Source organism: Triturus cristatus, chromosome 3_2, assembly GCF_964204655.1.
Source record: "Triturus cristatus chromosome 3_2, aTriCri1.1, whole genome shotgun sequence".
NCBI classification, from domain to species: Eukaryota; Metazoa; Chordata; class Amphibia; order Caudata; family Salamandridae; genus Triturus; species Triturus cristatus.
In genome coordinates, this window is record NC_140584.1 from 381,187,772 (window position 1) to 381,206,350 (window position 18,579).

Below are 18,579 nucleotides of genomic sequence, written 5' to 3' on the forward strand. Positions count from 1 at the left end.
GAGTGAGACCTATGTGCGATTTCTGCAGTAAAAATGCATGACAGTGGGAGTGGTGTGGATGACCCATATGCAAAGTCCTGCATGGAGGTGGGGCATAGGACCGGTTGAAAACCAAGTGTTTTTAGGACATTCTGCACCAAAATGTTAATTGAGGCTCCTGTGTCATTTAACACCAGCAACTGATAGCCTTCCAGAATGATGCCACACTTAGGAATACGTTTCCATGGTTATCCACCCGGTTGTAGTGCATGGATGATGTGAACAGCTCCTTCAAAGTCGTCATCATCGTCCATGTCTTCCTCATCTTCTGGTGTGGTGGGAAAGTAGATCACATTGATGGATTTGGGCTTCCCCCTTATCTTAGGTGTGGAAGAACAGCATACCTTGGCAGTGTGGTTGGATTTGTTGCATGCCGAATACCGTTTTCCAATAGCAGGGCATGGTCCTTTGTGTGGTTATGACCCTCCACACCCATAACATGTCTTGGCAGTCAAGCTGGATTAGGGATGGGGTTTCATTTAGTCTGTAGTTACTGCATTAACCGGTTCTGTCTTCACCTGCCGCTGCAGAGCCGCTTCCATGTGTGTGGCGAGCACTTTGGTGAGTTATTTGGAGCGACCCATTGTCAGCATGTCAGCCATGGACATCTGTGGAACTTGGAGAATGTTCTCTCTGAGCTTGATGGAAGAACAATCCTGCATAAATTGGGCACAGTTTATCATCTGCATTGGGCAAAGTTCAGGTACTGGCTAAGTCTTTGAGATAATGATAAAAAAGTGTTCACTGATTCTTCAGGTAGTTGATGGGCCTGGTGCAACACGAATCTTTCATAGTCAGGGTCTGCAAGGGGTTCGAAATGGGCTGTCAGAGCATGTTTTAACATATTGCAGGTGAATGGAAGGCCAGCCTCAATAACAGACTTCGCCAGTTTATGGATGGCCGCCCTTCCAAAGCGTAATAGCCTTGGGACTCTGTGGATCATTTTCCAGGCCCACCACCTCAAAATAGGTCTCTAACCACTCAACCCAGTCCTTCCATCAAGCCGTTTGAGTGGGTGGGGGCCTTCCACTATAAACGGTTCTAGATTAGGTAGAGAGACCATGACGAGGGGTAGGCTGCGCGACTGTTGCAATCTAACACACCAAACAGCAAAGTGGTATTGCGCTGGCCACAAGTCACACCCTGTGCGTTCCTGGCCACTTTTATTACATACCTTCGTGATGTCACACCCGTGACCATCATACTTACATAGTGGGGTCCGTCTTCCAAACACCGCTACATGACTTCTCAACATGGGGTGTTCCATCCCATACATAACAATGGCAAGAGGGTCTGTGTCATGTAACATACTTGGTTATTCTCACTTTTTTAGTATTTAGCACTTAACATTGTGGTGCTATTGAGCCCATGCTTATAATGGCATTTAGAATGCAAACTTATGGGGACTAAAATGTTATGACTTTCTTACCTGTGACACACTTGCTGCTCTGTCAACGAAGTGAACAGGTTATTTTATTGTCATAACACTAAAGGAAAGACAAACTGTTGCTTTTCCCTGTCAGTGACTTTTCAAAGTAAGCAAGGCCAGAACCAGGTTATTATCCAATGCCTCTGTTCCTAGAGCCAGACTTGCAGAAGACCTCTCCCTTTGAATTGTGTAGACTCCCTGCCTATAGCTTGTGAGCCTCTCTAAGTGGCACCAAGCAGTCTTGATGTCTGGCTACACCATGCCAATGATAAAGGAATATGTTTATTACTGTGACTGGGCTTCACGACTGCCAAAGCTTGCTAGGCACTTGCTGCATTGCAGGTAGTAACTTCCTGGGAAATGGCACTGGTGATGAGGAGAACTGCTTGTGACCAAAGCTGCGGAGACGAGATGCCCACTGACAGCAGACTCTAGCGCACACCATGATGCTGAACCAATTACCTAAGTCCCTCTTCCCAGATGACAAACCTGCTGGTGCAGCGTGGAGCAGGACACCGGTCAATGCTTACAGGAAGTCGGTGGCTTTCACCAGAACAGCCTTCCTCTGGGATCTGTGGGGCTAGGGTTCACTATTCTCACTAGAGGAGGAGCTCATAATAATACCCCTTATGATTTACTAGAACTATCATGCAAAGAGAGCGCGGACTGGGTTGCTGGACAAATAAAGCTCTCTTCTTCAGCAAAGACTCTGAATTGGGAACACATGCTGTCAATTTTGCTAACTTATGGGAGCATTCTGACACCTTGCGGCTATGCAGTGAATGTGTTAGTCTCACTTGTGATTAGTTTTAAGGTCTCGCCCAGCGACGCAGCGCATGCGTTGCTCACCTTGGCGAGATCTATTGTCGTCAGTTTTTCGGCGGAAGGGGGATAGGAGATGTGCACGCGCCCTGACAGGCGATGTGCACGTGTATGGCTCACGTCGGCTCATGTAGTTTGAGCAGAACGCGCGCATGGTGTGCTTTATACCTTCTTTTGGCTACTGCAATCTTTTAAATCTGCTCACATTGCTAGGTTTCCTTGCCGCTTGCCGCTTTAATTAGAAGGCACGCCACAGGAAAGCCTTCGTCCAGACAGTAAAAGAATTAATCAAAGATTTAGAGAATTCATTCACTCTATATATGGAAGACATTCGTCGATTAAAACTTAGACTGCTGACACTGTTCAGCATTTACTCTTTTATGCAATATTTGTTTTTTAAAACAAAATGTTGCTTATAAAACAGATTATAAAACAGATTAGGTGTTGTAAATGGCATTACACAAATAAAGTAGATGAAAACAAAGACTGCCACAGAATTCGATGTGACTTGTGAGGCTGCATGCTGATGTTAATTAAAGCTGTACAGGATACTGGCTGCAAAGACCAGTGTGTTTAACTGGTTAAACATTTAAAAAAATAAAATTTCCAGAATTCTGACATGTAACAATGCTTGCCCTCTCAAAATCCGTTCTAAAGAGCTTAGAGGGATCGCTGTGTACCGAACGTGCTAGAGTGAATAAGAAGTCGATGGTGCCAAAGGATGCGTTCAGAGCCCCTTTGAACCATACAAGTGCCCCACAGTTCCTTGAGGTTTGCATTGCTATAGGTCTCCACTTAGTAAGCACCCCAGAATTACTGAATTGGGCAGATATTGCACACTCAGCAATTCACTTCTCAACTTCAGAGCGATGCAAGCGAGCATCTGCGAAAGGAGCATAAAGGAACAACTCACTGCCAAATGTAACAATAACGAATTTCGATTGCACACAACATAACATGACGCAGTCTTAACACTGTCTCACTACCAACCAGGCCTGGCAGTACAGCATAGCCCGCCCCCAGTCCTCACCAACCTACGCCACTGGGCAGCAGGAAAGAACATTGCAGAAGAAACAAGCATTTTCAAAGCAATAGGTCTCGCATTTGCGAGAGTTTAAGCTATTTGCATTGTAATTGACATTCCCCCACATGCATCAATGTTGGCCTTTGCGATTCCTTAATTGTGATTATTAAGGAATCGCAATTAAGGAATCGCAAAAGCCTCTGCATGTAGGAATTGCTAAACAAATAGCGATTCCTACACATTCCTTAAGTCGCAATTAAGGAATGGCTTCGCATTAATTCCTATGGGCCAACAGGCCCATAGGAATGAATGGGAATTGCATGCACCATTTGCGAGTACCCATTAGGTATTCGCAAATTGCACATGCAATTTCAAGGGTGCCAAAAGGACACCCTGTTGCACCCCTGAAAGTGTGATGTGCACCTATGTTGCACCCACACATGCCCCAAGGACATGTGTGTGTGTAACATGGGACTTTGAAAAATGCACTTTGGTGCATTTTTCAAAGAAATCGCAATTTACCATCACCTTTCATTTGACGGTAAATTGCGATTCTTAATTGCGAAATCGCAATTTTTTTTAACTTTATTGCATTGCATTTAAGGAATAGCAAATTGAGATTCCTTAAATGCAATCGCAATTAAAGTAATCGAAAATGTACGATTACTTAAATTGCGATTTTTGCATTTGAGATGATGCATCCCAAATGCAAAAATACTGGTCGCAAAGGGGCAGATTTTGAGAATCTGCCAGTTTGCGACCGGTTTTTCCTTTGATGCATGTGGGCCAATGCCTTTTATTTCTCTGTTTTGAAAACCAACACATAAATAAAAAGATTGTCATTTACAATGCCAATAGATCAATCTTTCGCAAACCTATTGCATTGTAAATGCTTGTTGATATTGTCAACAGAAGATCCGACAGGCCTAACCCGGGTGCCATTGGCCACAGGTACAGGAGGATTCAACATGGAAAAACATCCTACCAGGACAAACTCCTCAAAAGAGCAGCACAGTAAAATGTTGTATATGGGGATGTCACACACTGGCAGGATGAGGGGTTATTTGTCTGTGCTGCCCTGTTGGAAAAGCAAAGCTTCCGCCTGCTGCATTGGGCCAATCGCAGAATGCTGCTCACTGCAGCGTGGTTACCATAAAACAATGAGGCATGGCTCCGCCTGTTCCACTTAAGAGCAGTCAGTGCCGTCCAAATAAGTTTATGTTGTGTCCTGAACTGAAGTTCATTCCAGGCCATGCTGCGAGAGATCACATTGTCCACTCAGAGGCTGGGCTAGGCGCTCAGCTTGATTGAGCACAAGGCAGCCTGCTTTAAGTTTATCAGATCTACACATGATGCTACCAGTGCTTGATGACCTGTTATGCAATATAATTTTATTGAGAAGAGGCTGGCTTCAGACAGCAGCAGTATGGCCCCTGCACTGCCAGACCAAGCCAAACCTTGTTGAGCACACCTCCGGTGCTCCTATGGTGCTATAAGAGGCACTATAATGCGTGACTAATTCATTTTAGTGCAGTGATGTGGACACCAGCTCTAAAACTCCTGATACGTGGTACTTCTTTGGACTGGACTTCTTATGAATATTGAATAATGCAGACATCGGATGTGTATCTGACTCCCCACTCTCCCGTCCCTCCCTCCTTCCCTTTGCTTCCCCTCCTTGCTCCTTGCTCCCCTGTCCCCCCCTCTTCTCCCCCCCCCCCTCGGTGCAAGCCCCTCATTGGGCCTGACACACACCGGACGCAGGTACATCAGCGTGGCGGTTAGTCTACAAAGCGTTCTGTTGGGTGTTGGGTAGGGAGGGTTCTAGTGGGGGGGGTAACATGGGTATTGCACTGGGTAACATTTAATAGAATCGATTTTAGCAGCTTGGGATGGCAATTTGTACACTTCAGCTATAAGAACTGCTGTACTTCCTGTAAGCACCTATCGCTTTCAGTATGTAGAGTAATGATGAGTGACCATGACTTAAGCCAAATTGAGCCACTGTATTATTTTCAAAAAGCATATTACTTGCAATGTACATATGTGAACCATGTGCAATGTTAAATAAAGATATTTAAAAAAAATAAAAAAATAATGCAGACATGATTTTATTGTACTTTCAGCCAAATTTTAATCAATATGATTTTTCCCAACTCAATTAAATATTACTCAGAATAGAACACAGAGGTTACAGTGAAGGCGCATGGAACCTTCTTCAATATCCCCAGAGCCCTCGACTTGAGTCTTTCTCACAGACCTCTGTGTACCCTGACAATGAAATCTTGACCATGGACTTGCTATACCAGCACTCTATATGCTATGGGACCACTGCTAAAGGTGGGTATGAGAACACCACGATAGGAGTGCACCAGCCTCATTACAGCATTGGGCTACAGCCCTGCATGGCATAGACTTCTATTCAGAAGGCATTGAGGTAAGCTTATGTACAAACTTCCATACCTAGGTTGTGGCTCATGCTTCACATGCCTGCACCCATGCATGGACAGATCAGGGCCCTCGTATATGGCGTCATTTAGGGCTCGCAACTGCGACCTCTGGCTTGCTCCTGGCGACACCTGGCACTGTTTTTGTGACCCCATGCCTGAGAGGTGTCAAAAGCAGTGCAAGTACACAGGGGTGGCTACGCTTTTATTATTGTCTGCCTGTTTTTTGTTATACTAATAGTGAATAATTACACTATACATTATTATCCACTGTTAGTGAAATTAAATATGAGCACACTTTGCCTGGTGTCCATGCGTAATGACGGGCACACTTGAACCCCCAGCAAAGTCTGCCTGAATGTGCGCCCTGCCCCTCCTTCATTGTGTGGTGCGACACTGGTGTGGTGGGTCACAAGATACGTGGATCCTGGCTGTGGTCTTCCGGGATACAATCCTTTGCAACTTCGAATGTGCATTATGTAGACATGTACTTGCATCTGTTTAATGTGCTTTATACTTGCAAAGTTTTGAGCAACTTGTAAATGTATCTTGTATAGTTAAAAATAAAGTGTTAATAAAATGGAGCCCACTTAGAACCTTTGGAGGCAGTTGTGGTATGCAAAAATGGTTTTAAAAATGGTTAAGCATGCTTCTGGGCGAGAGTGTGTTTAAGTGGTAGAGTATGGGTATGTGTAAAAAAGAGTGTCTGTGTGTGTAAGCACGTGTGTGTGAGCGGAAGTGAGCGAGAGTGAAGTGACAGGTAGTGAGTGAGATTGTGGCCCAGAGTTTCTATTCTTTGATGCAAGGCAATGCTGCACCAAAGTTGTTGCACTGCTTTGTGCCAAAGGGAGAGAGGGAAAATGTCCTTTATTAAATAAGACAGCCATGCGCCAACACACACACCCTTTGGCCATAGTGCAACGATGTGTGCGTTCTCTGAAGCATAGGTTTTGTATTGAAAGGAGGCCCTTCCAGTGCAAAAAACATCATTTTAGGCTTTGCACTTTTTGTATTAGGGACATGCTTTCCCAGAGGAAAATCAGGGTCAGGGTTCATAAGATGTCACTACCTGTGACATCATTAAGGTCAAAGGGTATGTGAGGTCACTTCGGCTACCCATGACATTTTGTCAAATCAACGTCCATGCCCTCATGTACTCCTACACTGAGAGCAGCCTACTAAAATCTCCTCCTTGTTGGTGGATGGACCCTCACTGACAATCTATACACTCCAACTCTAATAAGCACATGAGCTGCTTCCAAATAGCCACGTTGCCTCTCCACAGCATTGCCAACCCTCTGCTCAGTGCCCCAGAGCCCCACATGGAGTTACATTTTGGAGTAAGACTTGCTGGAGGCAGCAGCATGTCTCATTGGCCACGTGGCTTTCAAGAGAAAGATAGCGCATTTTTAATTTTTGTACTCAGGACTAAACTGTTACCTTTGCTTTTCCAAGATGGCTGCCTCTCCTGTGTATGCTCTCTGAAGTTTCCAATTCAAGCTGGTGTGAGCCTTTTTTCCTGTGAGGTCATTTCTGCTTAGAGCAAATATAAGGAGGTGTTTAAATAGATATTGTTTAAGTTTATAGAAGAAGGCTTTAATGTGTATATGAAGTGCACATTGGCAATCTAGGCACAGGTAAAAGTCTCCCTTTCTTCTTGGGCAATCAAGAGGTTAAAATCGAAAACATTCACAGACTGATTGTTACGCCAAAGACTCAATGGTCAGTCTGTGTTATGGATCCATTTCTAGAATAAGCCCCAGTTCATCTTGAGAATAATGCCTTAATAATGACATTACCTTAAGGTCTCGTGACATCCCAATAGCCCTTCAGGTGCCCAACTTTTTTCAGGGGATCCTAAGAGAAACTTTAGATCCTGTGACAGTGTATCACTTGTGTTCGAGCTAAGGTCGCTTTCTGATTGATTGCTTTACTAGATCTGCCTTAGCTTGGGCTACTCCTTTATTTACAATTTCGGATTGCTGCTGGTATAGTTTCATATCGCCATACTTTTTTAAAGTAGGGGTGACATAACTTGTGTAATTCCGTGTAGCTCAATCATGTGGAATTACCTAAAGATTCTGCAAGATTATGCAGAATTACACAAGAAAAACATGCATACCAGCACAACCAGCCTACTGAGCTCACTACAGTGCATGTGGGATGGGATTTTCCCCCAATGTCTTCTTGGCTTTTAGTGTTAGTTTCTTCACTCAAAGTGCATTCTTGTGTCCAAAATGGATGGAAGGATGCCTTATGCACTAAGAATTTAGCGCACAGCAGAACAAGTAACAGTTTGCGCTTGCTAAATGTGCTCTCACTGTAGGATTTTTTCCTCGTAATTAAACGAGTGGTATAAATGGCATTACTACTGGTAATTCCATGTCAAGTGTAACACAGAATTACTAAAACCTCTCTGATTACTCGGGTGTAATTGGAATTTCTCCCAGGCCTACATAAAAACCTCTTTGCTGATGAAATCTTCACAGAATTGTAGAAAACCAGGAGTAAGGAAACCAGGCGAGGAAGTCCCAAGAGAAAAGGCAGAATCAGCAAGTAGAGGGAGCGAGTAAAATAATGAAGGAACACAGCTTTGTTGCAAAGCACCCGTGAACCAGACTGAGGTCTTTAAAAATAGTGAAAGAACAGGAAAAAGAAATGACATCCACTACCACATGACAAAAGACATAATGAATTGGGAAAGTCAGGAAGATACCAAGGGCAGAGCAGCCATGATGGAAAAGGAAAAGAAAAGAGAACAAACATCTGAAGTAGACTAGATGCAGAGTTGAATTAAAAGGCGCCTGCAATCCCTCGGTCTTGCCATTTGGAGTTGAAGAGAGAAGGAGCAGCAGCCAAGAGCCCAGGGGCACGAGAGTAAAATAAAAAAAATCATAACTCTAGTTCTGATTGAATTGAATTCATTTGGAATCATTTTATTTATTAAAATGTACTCTATTTTTCTAAACTGGTGTGGAATTTGTCTTGTGTTGTGTTTTCACTTTAGTGCTGTTTGTGTGCTGCATAAATAATTTACTCATTACCTCTAAGTTAAGCCTGACGGCTTTTGCGCCAAGCTACTAGAGGGTTAAACGCAGGTTAATTTGGGGACTTTATGTGGTTCACCCTCACAATGATTGGGTTTAATATTTGAGTAAGGCTTCCGCCCCTATCAACTGATAATCCACTTTCTTACAGTCATCATCTGTAGGTGTACAATACTGAGATCTATCTCTTACTAGTTGAGGGCTCTTGCGATAGTCTCTAATTAATAAACTGATAGACGGGCATCCAGCAGTGGAAGCAGTGCAATAGTCCTTGTCTTACCAGCTAAGTGAAAGAGATATCAGTCTTGGGCCATGGGAACCCACCTCTCTTTGCCACATGTGGTAGCCTCTCTCCACCCAATCATCCCCACACAGTAGTCTGTCATGAAAGTCTGCATCTCAAGAGGGCTGGTTGATAGTGATTGACTTCCTCATATAAATGCCATGACCTCTCGAGCATTCATCCATCAACAACTACTCCAAGGATTGCTTCTCCTATTGCAACATGCCTACAAGAGCATCTAGTGCTCGCTACAGTTGTTTTGCTTCTGTACAAAAACGCTCATGCATACATATGACCCTTATGCAGTGCAACCACATTGTGTTCGTTTGAAGCCCCTACATTGCCTCACGTGAAAAGAGAGAGCATAATTGACGACCTTATGCCTAGTCCAAAAGTTATTGTATAGCTACATTGTTGTTTGGCACTATATCGAGGACGGTAATATGGAACTACAATATTATTGCATCCGCTACCACTGTATTGTCATGGTAGGTATATAATTACTGTTCTCACCTCCACATCTCCGTACTTAGATTTACCATGTAATGTAGTGGTTAGGTCGAAGTAGTGGATGCAATATTTTTGTCATGCAATATAACACATATGATTTAATGTTGATATACTGGCCATACTCCTATGTAACTAGGCAAAATCTTCCAAACAGACTAACCATCAGGTGTTTGTGCTTACCTCATACTTATAGGACAAACACCCAACGAGACCACAACATATTGGCAGGAGATCTCTTCTAACCCAAGACTCTTCTCCATAAAACACCCTTCTTAGTACACCCAAGACTAGCTGGAGGCCTACTATAATTTCAAAGAAGCCTTAAGAACCATCTCTACTGATGTTCAATTGTCTTGAAGTTGATACCCTCTGATCACCTACCCCTTGAGCTCAATATCCTTCCTCCCCCTTCTTCCTTTCAGAATAGCCATACATCTAGCACAGCGATTGCCAGTTTCCAAACTTGTGCAGCACCAAAAGCTTTTCAGTTATGCTGCAGTAAGTACAAGGTTTTAAGGTTTCCTTTGCACCACGACAGATGTTGCCAACCTCTGATATGGTCCCACCTGAATGCAATGTACTCTAAGTGCCCATACCATCATATCCTGGTCCTTGAAAATTTGCCTATCGCTTGTGTTCGCAGGCTGATATTCTTGGCAGATGGACATTTACATCTTGTTTATCTATACTCCAAGTCCTAAATACACAAGAAAAAGATAAGTCGCTAGGTTCAAGAAAATGCACATTGCATATTTAATTTCCCCTTTCTTGTTCATATTGAAAACAATCCTTTGAAATATGGAGATATGTTGGACACTTTTCTTCATTTGTTACACCCCCTTAAACTCACTTATTTAGGGGTAAGTTGAGAAGTGCAGTAAACGTTTCTGAGTACCCACAATGTTATGAATTTGTGAAGGTTTAGACATTTACCTCCACTGGTAAGTACACATATCTTGGTACTGGTGTCGATGGGCTCCCATCTACAAGGCAGCTATCCCTGTTAGGTTAGACTGCCGGTGCCGATCTTAAACCAACTTAAGAAAGTTGCTATCCATAAAGTGATTAAAAGCCCCCATTGTCAACACTGCACACATAGTCCATAGCTCCTGCTTGAAGCCTGCTCATTCATGCACATACTGAACACTATCACTGTCCAACCCTGCATGTCCCTTCAAACCTGTCCTGCAGGAAATTGCAAATGCTTTCCTTTCTAACCCTCACCAACATTTCCTATTAGTCTTGGACAGCCAGGCTCCCTCACTTCTCACCTTTGGCCTGGACTGCATGTTACCAACCCATGAAATGAGTCATTGCCCGTCATACAACCACATAACAACACCTCAAACAATCACTGTATCACTCAACCCTACTTTCAAGAGACACCCTCCCAAACATCTACTTTCACCATGCGTGCATCAACCCCCTATCAGACTCCAGGGCTAGTGCTTGACCCAAAACTGGTATAGAGAACAGAGAAATCCTCCTCTTGTTCCCTCAACCCCAAACACATAAATGACACATAGAATGCATAGCTGGCCGACGTGCTCATATGCTCCCCTGACTTGTGCAACAAAGTGTGGCCTAGACTGCCCAGAGCCTTCTGTGCATTCAACATCTTTATAGCCCTTAGTGTGAAGAGGCCATACTTGTGGCAAACATGTGCTATACAAATGCCAATTAAATAACATGACAATAACATTAGTACGAAATCAATACATTCATCACAGCATGGCATCAATAAAATTAGGAAGCACCATTCGAAGTCTATTTAAGTGATCAACTGATTTTCATCAGGGTTGTTTTGTTCCAACCTCTGGCTTTACTTTATTTAAAGCATTGTTTCAGATGTGTTAGTTCAACTGGTTTCGTTGACATCAACCAGAAATGCATATCCCAGAATGCAACTGGATGTTAAAGAAAAGCGAGGACAAGAAAGTTGTCCCTGATGACATGAAGTTCACTGATAAAGGTATCTCTCATTATAACTTAGTCCTTTGCCTAAAACAAAAAAGAGGTCAGATGTACAGCAATGATATCCCAATGAATTGCTCGTTAAGGTAAATATTAGATAATCAATGAGCCGCGCAAGAGCAGGTGTGCCTTAGAGCCATAAGACTATATATTTCTGAGGCATTCTGGCTGATTTAGCATTTGATTTATGACACTGTGTTCATGATGAAACAAAACGCACATCTAACACTGAGGCGTTCCTGTCTTTCCTTCCATTTTTTAATCTGCAAATATGTGCATATCTCTTTATCTGAACAAGCAGGTGCGTGTTGTTAGCCTCGCATTGCTTCGCCAAGATAAGACAAAAAGCAGCGCATGCGCATTGCTCCCTCAAGATAAGTGAAAAGATTTGGCTCATACGTACTTCTTTTTTGCCTCCTCCCCTTCACCAGCTTGCTGCTTCCTGCCACATCCATCAAGCTCAGGAAAACAACCACCACAAGCAGTCCAAACTGCATAGTAACTCCCCAGCGCTGTGGTCCCTGTGGGGCTGGCTGATTGGAAGAGTCCGTTTCACAGGGAAGGTGCCTGCTGACCTGGACTGGTTAGGGAAGCAAGTCCGTACATGTCTCGTGCGGGGTCAGGGACCATTTCGGCTCGCGGCGACCTAGGTGGCAGGCAACATGTCCCATCTCACTTCCCCATAAGGAACGAAGGTGCGTAAAAAGTGGCCCATCAGGGGCAGGGTCGGTCACATCACATCGGAGACGAGTTACTTTGATCTTTCTTTGGACCTGTGAGGAAAGTGAAAAACATGACATTTAGCAATCCATTCTGTTTGCGAATATTCGCACCTTGAACAAGTATTGGCAGAACCAATAAGCCTGGCTTGCATTCTGAGACCCGAATACATTTATGGAAAATCCTGCTTCAATGAAAAAACCTAAACAAAAACAAGTCGTTTCTGAATAAAACAAAGTCATCCATGAAATCAAGCATTTAATGGGTGATGATTCAGTGTGCTTTTGCAATGTAACTGCGCTTAGTAATGCAAGCGCTGCGAAGGAGGCGGGGGACATACCATACAGTAAAAAGCAAATAGTGAGAGAAAAAGGCTGAACTACTGTGAGGAGCAAAATCACATATTGTGTATATTTTAATGCACTGCTAACACAAGGTCGGCTGCAGCGCTGTCAAGCCAGACCTGAAAAAGACACCCCAGTCAGCAGCTGAATTTCGCTTATTAAACTTATGTACTGTGAACAGAAATTGTTTTTGGCACTTTTATTTTTGTAACACACATCACACGTCACCTGACGCCAATGTACAGTGAATGTGTTATTGTATAATTAGTATAACAGCTGCTGTGTGCCTGTTCTGTTCTCCCAGCCGAGCCTAGTGTTGCTTCCAATATCCAAGAATGGGCCAGGATTGGGCAAATCCAGCAGGAAGGCAAGAAAGAAGGAAAGGAAGGAAATTAGGCAAGAAAAGTAACAAAGAGCAAGAGAGAGAGAAACAAAGCAGACCAGAAAGAAGAAAGGTACGAAAGAAGAGCAACTAGAAAAAAAGAATGAAAAAAGGAAGGAAGGCAAGAATGAAGAAAGGAAAGAAAGGAAAGAAAGAAAGAAAGAAAGAAAGAAAGAAAGAAAGAAAGAAAGAAAGAAAGAAGGATAGAAAGAAGGATAGAAAGAAGGAAGCGGGAGATGGGAATGTGCCCTGTGTTTTACATCAAAAGCATCCTGCTATCACATCAGGCTCCAAACGCAAAGACAACACTAAAGTAATTATAATGTAAAAACCCTGCCTTGTGTGCTGATGTGCTCCTTGTGAAAGAGCAAAATGTGGTCACCCAAAGTGAAGTTAGGCTGCCCCATTGCCCCATGCTGTAGTGGGCGGAAGCAAAAGGTAAATGACACAACAACAGACCAATGGATGAAGAGAGGTGGCTGAAAGCCCCTTTTAAGTGCGGATATTATACATATAAGTTTAGTAAAATCAAAAGGTCTTGGCTAACGCCAGACCTAAAAGGCGCTAACACATTGATTGACCTGTAGGACCAGCCTGTCAGGTGCGGCTTCTCCGTTGGAGCGGAGGAGCGTCGCCCCACTTAAGTTACCCCCCAAAGTATGAATGACAGCTGCAGGGAGGAGGGTGGGCTGTTTCTGCCCTTTTCAAAGTGCGCATGTCTTTTTGGCCAGTTGTCTTGAAACGATCAGCCAGATGTGTGCACTTTGAAACCTTTAACCCAGCTGTCTTAAGAGTGCTGAGTTAGAGTAATTGCTGGTCTCCAGTGTCCTTGGGAGCGCCCCCCCCATTGATGCCAGCCGCCACTGCAGCCTTTCAGGCACTGCCTAATAGCCCTGTAGGCCAGTCCGGCCCTGGTTGCTACATGTGCAGAGTCTGCCAAGGAGTAGGGCCTCGCCTTACTGCGCCACGCACTGCTGAAGCTGAGGTGAGCCCCAGAAGCAGCCCATACAGGTAAGAGTGGAGGGCCGGTGGGGGGGTATTTCGACAGACGAGGGAAAATTAATTATTTATTTAATTTCCCCTCGTGGTTGTCTATTGAATCTTCCCTTAACCCGGCTCCACCTTCCCACCAATCTTCCCTGCATGGGCCACTGCTGGCGTGCCCTGTCTGAGCATCTCTTAAAAACATCTGGCAGTTTAGCTGAGTAGTCACAGAATGACTGTCAACATCTTTGCCCTTTTCACTTTTGGGAGTTTGCCCCTCGTGACCACATGCAGAGTTAAACATAATTGCAGAAGGCTTCTCCAGGCTCAGCATACCACTCCTTTACGGCCGCCTTTCTCTCTGACACCCTGAAAATAAACGTGATCCTTTCAAGATGGTCGGCACATCAGCAGAGCGATCAGCTGACAAACTCAGTTTATCTAGGGAGGAGTGCCCGCCGCAGGTGGTTGTGTAGTGCAAAAACCACTGTAATACCAGTGCCGGATAAGGAACTCATACAACATCTCCAGAATCACTTCAATAATTATAGCTGTCAAGTGGGCGTGTTATGTTTGACACCTTCACTCAGTCCTCTGCAAGGGTTTTTAGCTAGTGTCACTTGGCACTTAGGATTTTTAAACTCACATTTTTAACTAATAAGTCAAACGACAAGTCCCAGAATGCAGTGTCTATGGATTGAAAAGTCAGAACTGGCAAGAGATGCCACAAATAATACATTTGCATTTGTCACCCAGAGTGGGACGGGTATGCCCAGACGTGGGTCCCCTGATCTCCATGCCACTGGAGTCAGCCTATCCTGGCAGATGAGGGGTGAAACCGCAAAACCGGTCCTAGGATGCTTGTTTCCAGTGCAGGGAGGACCTGGCCTGGCAGTTCGGGCTGGACTGTTCCTATTGGGCGCAGGGTCAAGACTGATTAACAAATAGCTGGGTTCAAACTGGAACGGCATGGTTAGCAAAAAAACGATGGATTTAGGCCCAGATTTCTGTACTGGGGTGAATGTATGACATTGTTCTGCATTCTGTCCATCAATTTTGTTTTTGCATTTGTCACCCCGAGTGGGACACGTATGCCCAGACGTGGGTCCCTTGCTCTCCATGCAACTGGAATCAAGCTATCCTGGCTAATCAGGGGTGAAATCCGGAAACCGGCCCTAGGAAGCTTGTTTCCAGTCCAGGGAGGACCTGGCCTGGCAGTTCGGACTGGACTGGACTGTTCCTATTGGGTGCAGGGTCAAGACTGATTTGCATATGGCTGAATTTAAACTGGAATGGTATTGTGAGCAACAAAAACTATGGATTTACATCCAGATCTCTGCACTGGGGTGAATGTATGACATTGTTCTGCATTCTGTCCATCAATTGTTCTTTTTGCATTTGTCACCCCGAGTGGGACGGGTATGCCCAGACGTGGGTCCCTTGCTCTCCATACAACTGGAGTCAAGCTATCCTGTCTGAAGAGGGGTGAAACCCCGAAACCGGTCCTAGGATGCTTGGTTTCAGTCCAGGGAGGACCAAGGCAGGCAGTTCGGACTGGACTGTTCCCATTGGGCACAGGGCCAAGACTGATTTGCATATGGCTGGGTTCAAACTAGAATTGCATGGTGAGCAAAACAACGATGGATTTAGGCTCAGATCTCTGTACTGGGGTGAATGTATGACATTGTTCTGCATTCTGTCCATCAATTGTTCTTTTTGCACAAATACTTCTTCATTGCCATTTGCCAGCTAAAATCTTAATTGAAAATACATTGTGATTTATTCACACCATGAAATGGAGCATCAAGAAATTCATTAGCTACTGCTGAACGCTATGCATTTCAAATGGCCTTCCAAGTTTTCAACAGCACAATCAGTGGCACCAAAGCGATGCAGGGCCTGGCAATCTTGGAGTAAAGACATTGCCCACGTTTTTCAAGGTGGTTGATGGTGGCAGGCACCCGTCAGGGTAATGGTACCATCAGGGGACACTTGAAAAGTCCACACTAAAGTCTATTTTGTTGATAGGTTAATTCCCACGGTTAGGGTAAGGACCATTCCATGAGGCAGTGATTACACCATGAGGGGAAAGTCCTGCTACTGGTGGATGAAATCTCCCTGCTTGGGGTATTTACTACATTTGCAATACAGTGTTACTCATAATGTCACATGTGAAATTGGGAAACGTCACACATAAGCACACTGTAAACTCTGAAATGTCACAAACAAGCAGACTGCGAACTTGGCAGCCCTGCAGGTGGTAGCCACCTTATAAAATCTATCAATCACCCAGTCAGTGCAAACAGAGTCGGACAGCAGCTAAAGGCCTTGGCAGCGATGATGCTAACTTAGAAATGGCTAACTGGGCAAACAGACCGACAATGAGCAATCTCACTCGTGACACATAACCTGAAGACAGCAAGGGAGCACGCGCCACTCTTGCTTTTGTGATAAAGAGGATGGGTTTCTTTCCTGTATTGTGTAGTTCGGCCAAGTGGAAGTTGGACTTCCGACGTAAAACAAACTCTGACACAGTGAGCAGCTGGCGAACTTTTGTCTCTGTGCCGCCGGCTCCTTTTGTGCACTAATCTCCATTCACTCTGTGAATTCGAATGTAAGGGAGCCGGCATTCCTTGAAATCAATTTACAGCCATCAGACCGCATTGGGAAATAACTGTGTTAAAACTTCTGTATGTGCATGTATCACTTCACGGGATTAATATCACATTCGGTTACAGCCGCTGCCACAAAATCACAGGAATTAAAGCGCTTTCGACCAAATATAGTCACGATTCACAACATTGTTTTAAAATACATGCCTTATAGGTATAGTGTTATGATTCCACAGGTTTAATTTTGGTGAGTCTACATCAGCATTAGAAACTTTCTTCGGGTGTTCTTAACACTATAAAAGTGCGATATATGAAAATGCAGTGTTATTAATCAACAGTATAAAAATAATTAAAAAAGCAGAGGCATTAACCCAACATCATGAGCTGAGGCTACAATTTTATAAATAGACTTATCATAAACACATTAAAATGAATGCATCTTCAAGACTAATCACACATTCAACCCACTCGTCCTTCTATGTAAAGGCTGATGTGTAGCAACAGAGTTACCGATCTCAATTGTGTGTAGTTGTTGCAGGACTATCAAGGCAGGTATACAGTGACTACATTGAAACTTCTGCATTAATAGTACACAATACACTTTGATCTGGGCCTATGGCAATATTTACGAAAGAACAGAAAGTGCAAAGCAATTTGCCCTGGCAGGTCGTCACAGGAAGTAGGTTGAACCAGTCATTCCTCACTGGCAACTTCACCAGCAGAAACACATAATTACATATAAATCTTATGAGACTGAACCTCCCATTGATGTTGGTAACATACTCTAACTTAGGTTGCAAACCACCTTTAGTAGATCAACAAGGTATGTGCCCTACTACTGGGTCAGTTACATTATTTGTTGTATAGTTCTTTGTCTAACAAGATCATCAGTAAATTCTTAACAACTTCTTGCTAATTTCCAATAATGACTCCAGAGCATTAAAGAATTCTGGTCTACCCAGCTTGTCACATTGGCACTTAAAATAATTTAACCATGGAGTATCTAAGCACAGGTTAGTTTTAAACAGTCATTAATTATCAATGTATTAAAGCTGGCCTGGTCCTGTGTCCAAAGCCTGTGGCCCTGTGCCATAAAAGTAGAGGACGGATCCTGATACGATCTTCCAGTAAGGGCAAACCCAGTTTCCTAAGACACACATAACTGGGACAAATAACGGGGCCATCTCTTCGGTACTGCAAACAGCCTCTTAATTTTTTTTTTAAATGAGGCAGTCTTACTGGTGTTACACCCACATTTGAACATGAAAGATTTCCCTAAATTGACCTTAAGGTCAACGTTGGACATAAAATCTGTGAACACGATCAGTTATGCCCATTTGGGATACAGGGCATTAGCACAGCATCATTGGCATACAGTAGAGCTATCATGAACAAAAAAGGGTACAAAGTTCCTCTGGTATATAGAAGAGTTAGTTCAGGACGTGGATGCCCTCAAACAAAACGGCCTAGTAGTAACTTGGGAAATTCCCTTGGTTTGAACTAGAGCTCTCACACACCCAGCAAGCTGGGTGTCATGCTTCATCATATGAGCTCTGCCCCTCGTCAAGGCGGCGCTGCAATCCTTGACGGGCACCCGAACCGGGGCTCTTTATCGGGGATCTTCTGTTCCTGCCGGTTGGTGCATGGGGGTAAGGGGGCCTAAAGTGTGTAGATGTGTGTACCCTCGGCCCCGATCAGACCGCCCCCACACACTCCTTTCCTTGCGGTTCTTTTCTGGTGCCATTGGGCCGCGCCAAACACGGTTGAGTTCCCACCCGGTACCCCGTCAGTGCCACTAACTACCGTATCACATCTGTGTGACTTGATTTAGTTTACAACTTTCAGTTTACTGATTGTTTGTCTCTCTTGCGTCTTGTCCCCATCCCCCACCCCGCTTTTTTGACGCTGTTCATTCCTACAGGACCCGACCGGTGTCCTCTAGTCACCGCCAGGACTGTTGCT

The 18,579-nt window shown here is 44.1% G+C and overlaps 1 protein-coding gene across 2 annotated transcripts in view; it reads right to left on the bottom strand.

The window, feature by feature from the left end:
• RSPO1 (R-spondin 1) overlaps positions 1-18,579 on the bottom strand; it is a 572,802-nt gene that overhangs the window by 171,184 nt on the left and 383,039 nt on the right. For both annotated transcript variants that reach the window (XM_085647902.1, XM_085647903.1), the window contains one exon: positions 11,979-12,348. In XM_085647902.1, the coding sequence (XP_085504028.1) occupies positions 11,979-12,072 (94 nt within the window). In that variant the 5' untranslated portion in view covers positions 12,073-12,348. The remainder of the gene's footprint in view (positions 1-11,978; positions 12,349-18,579) is intronic.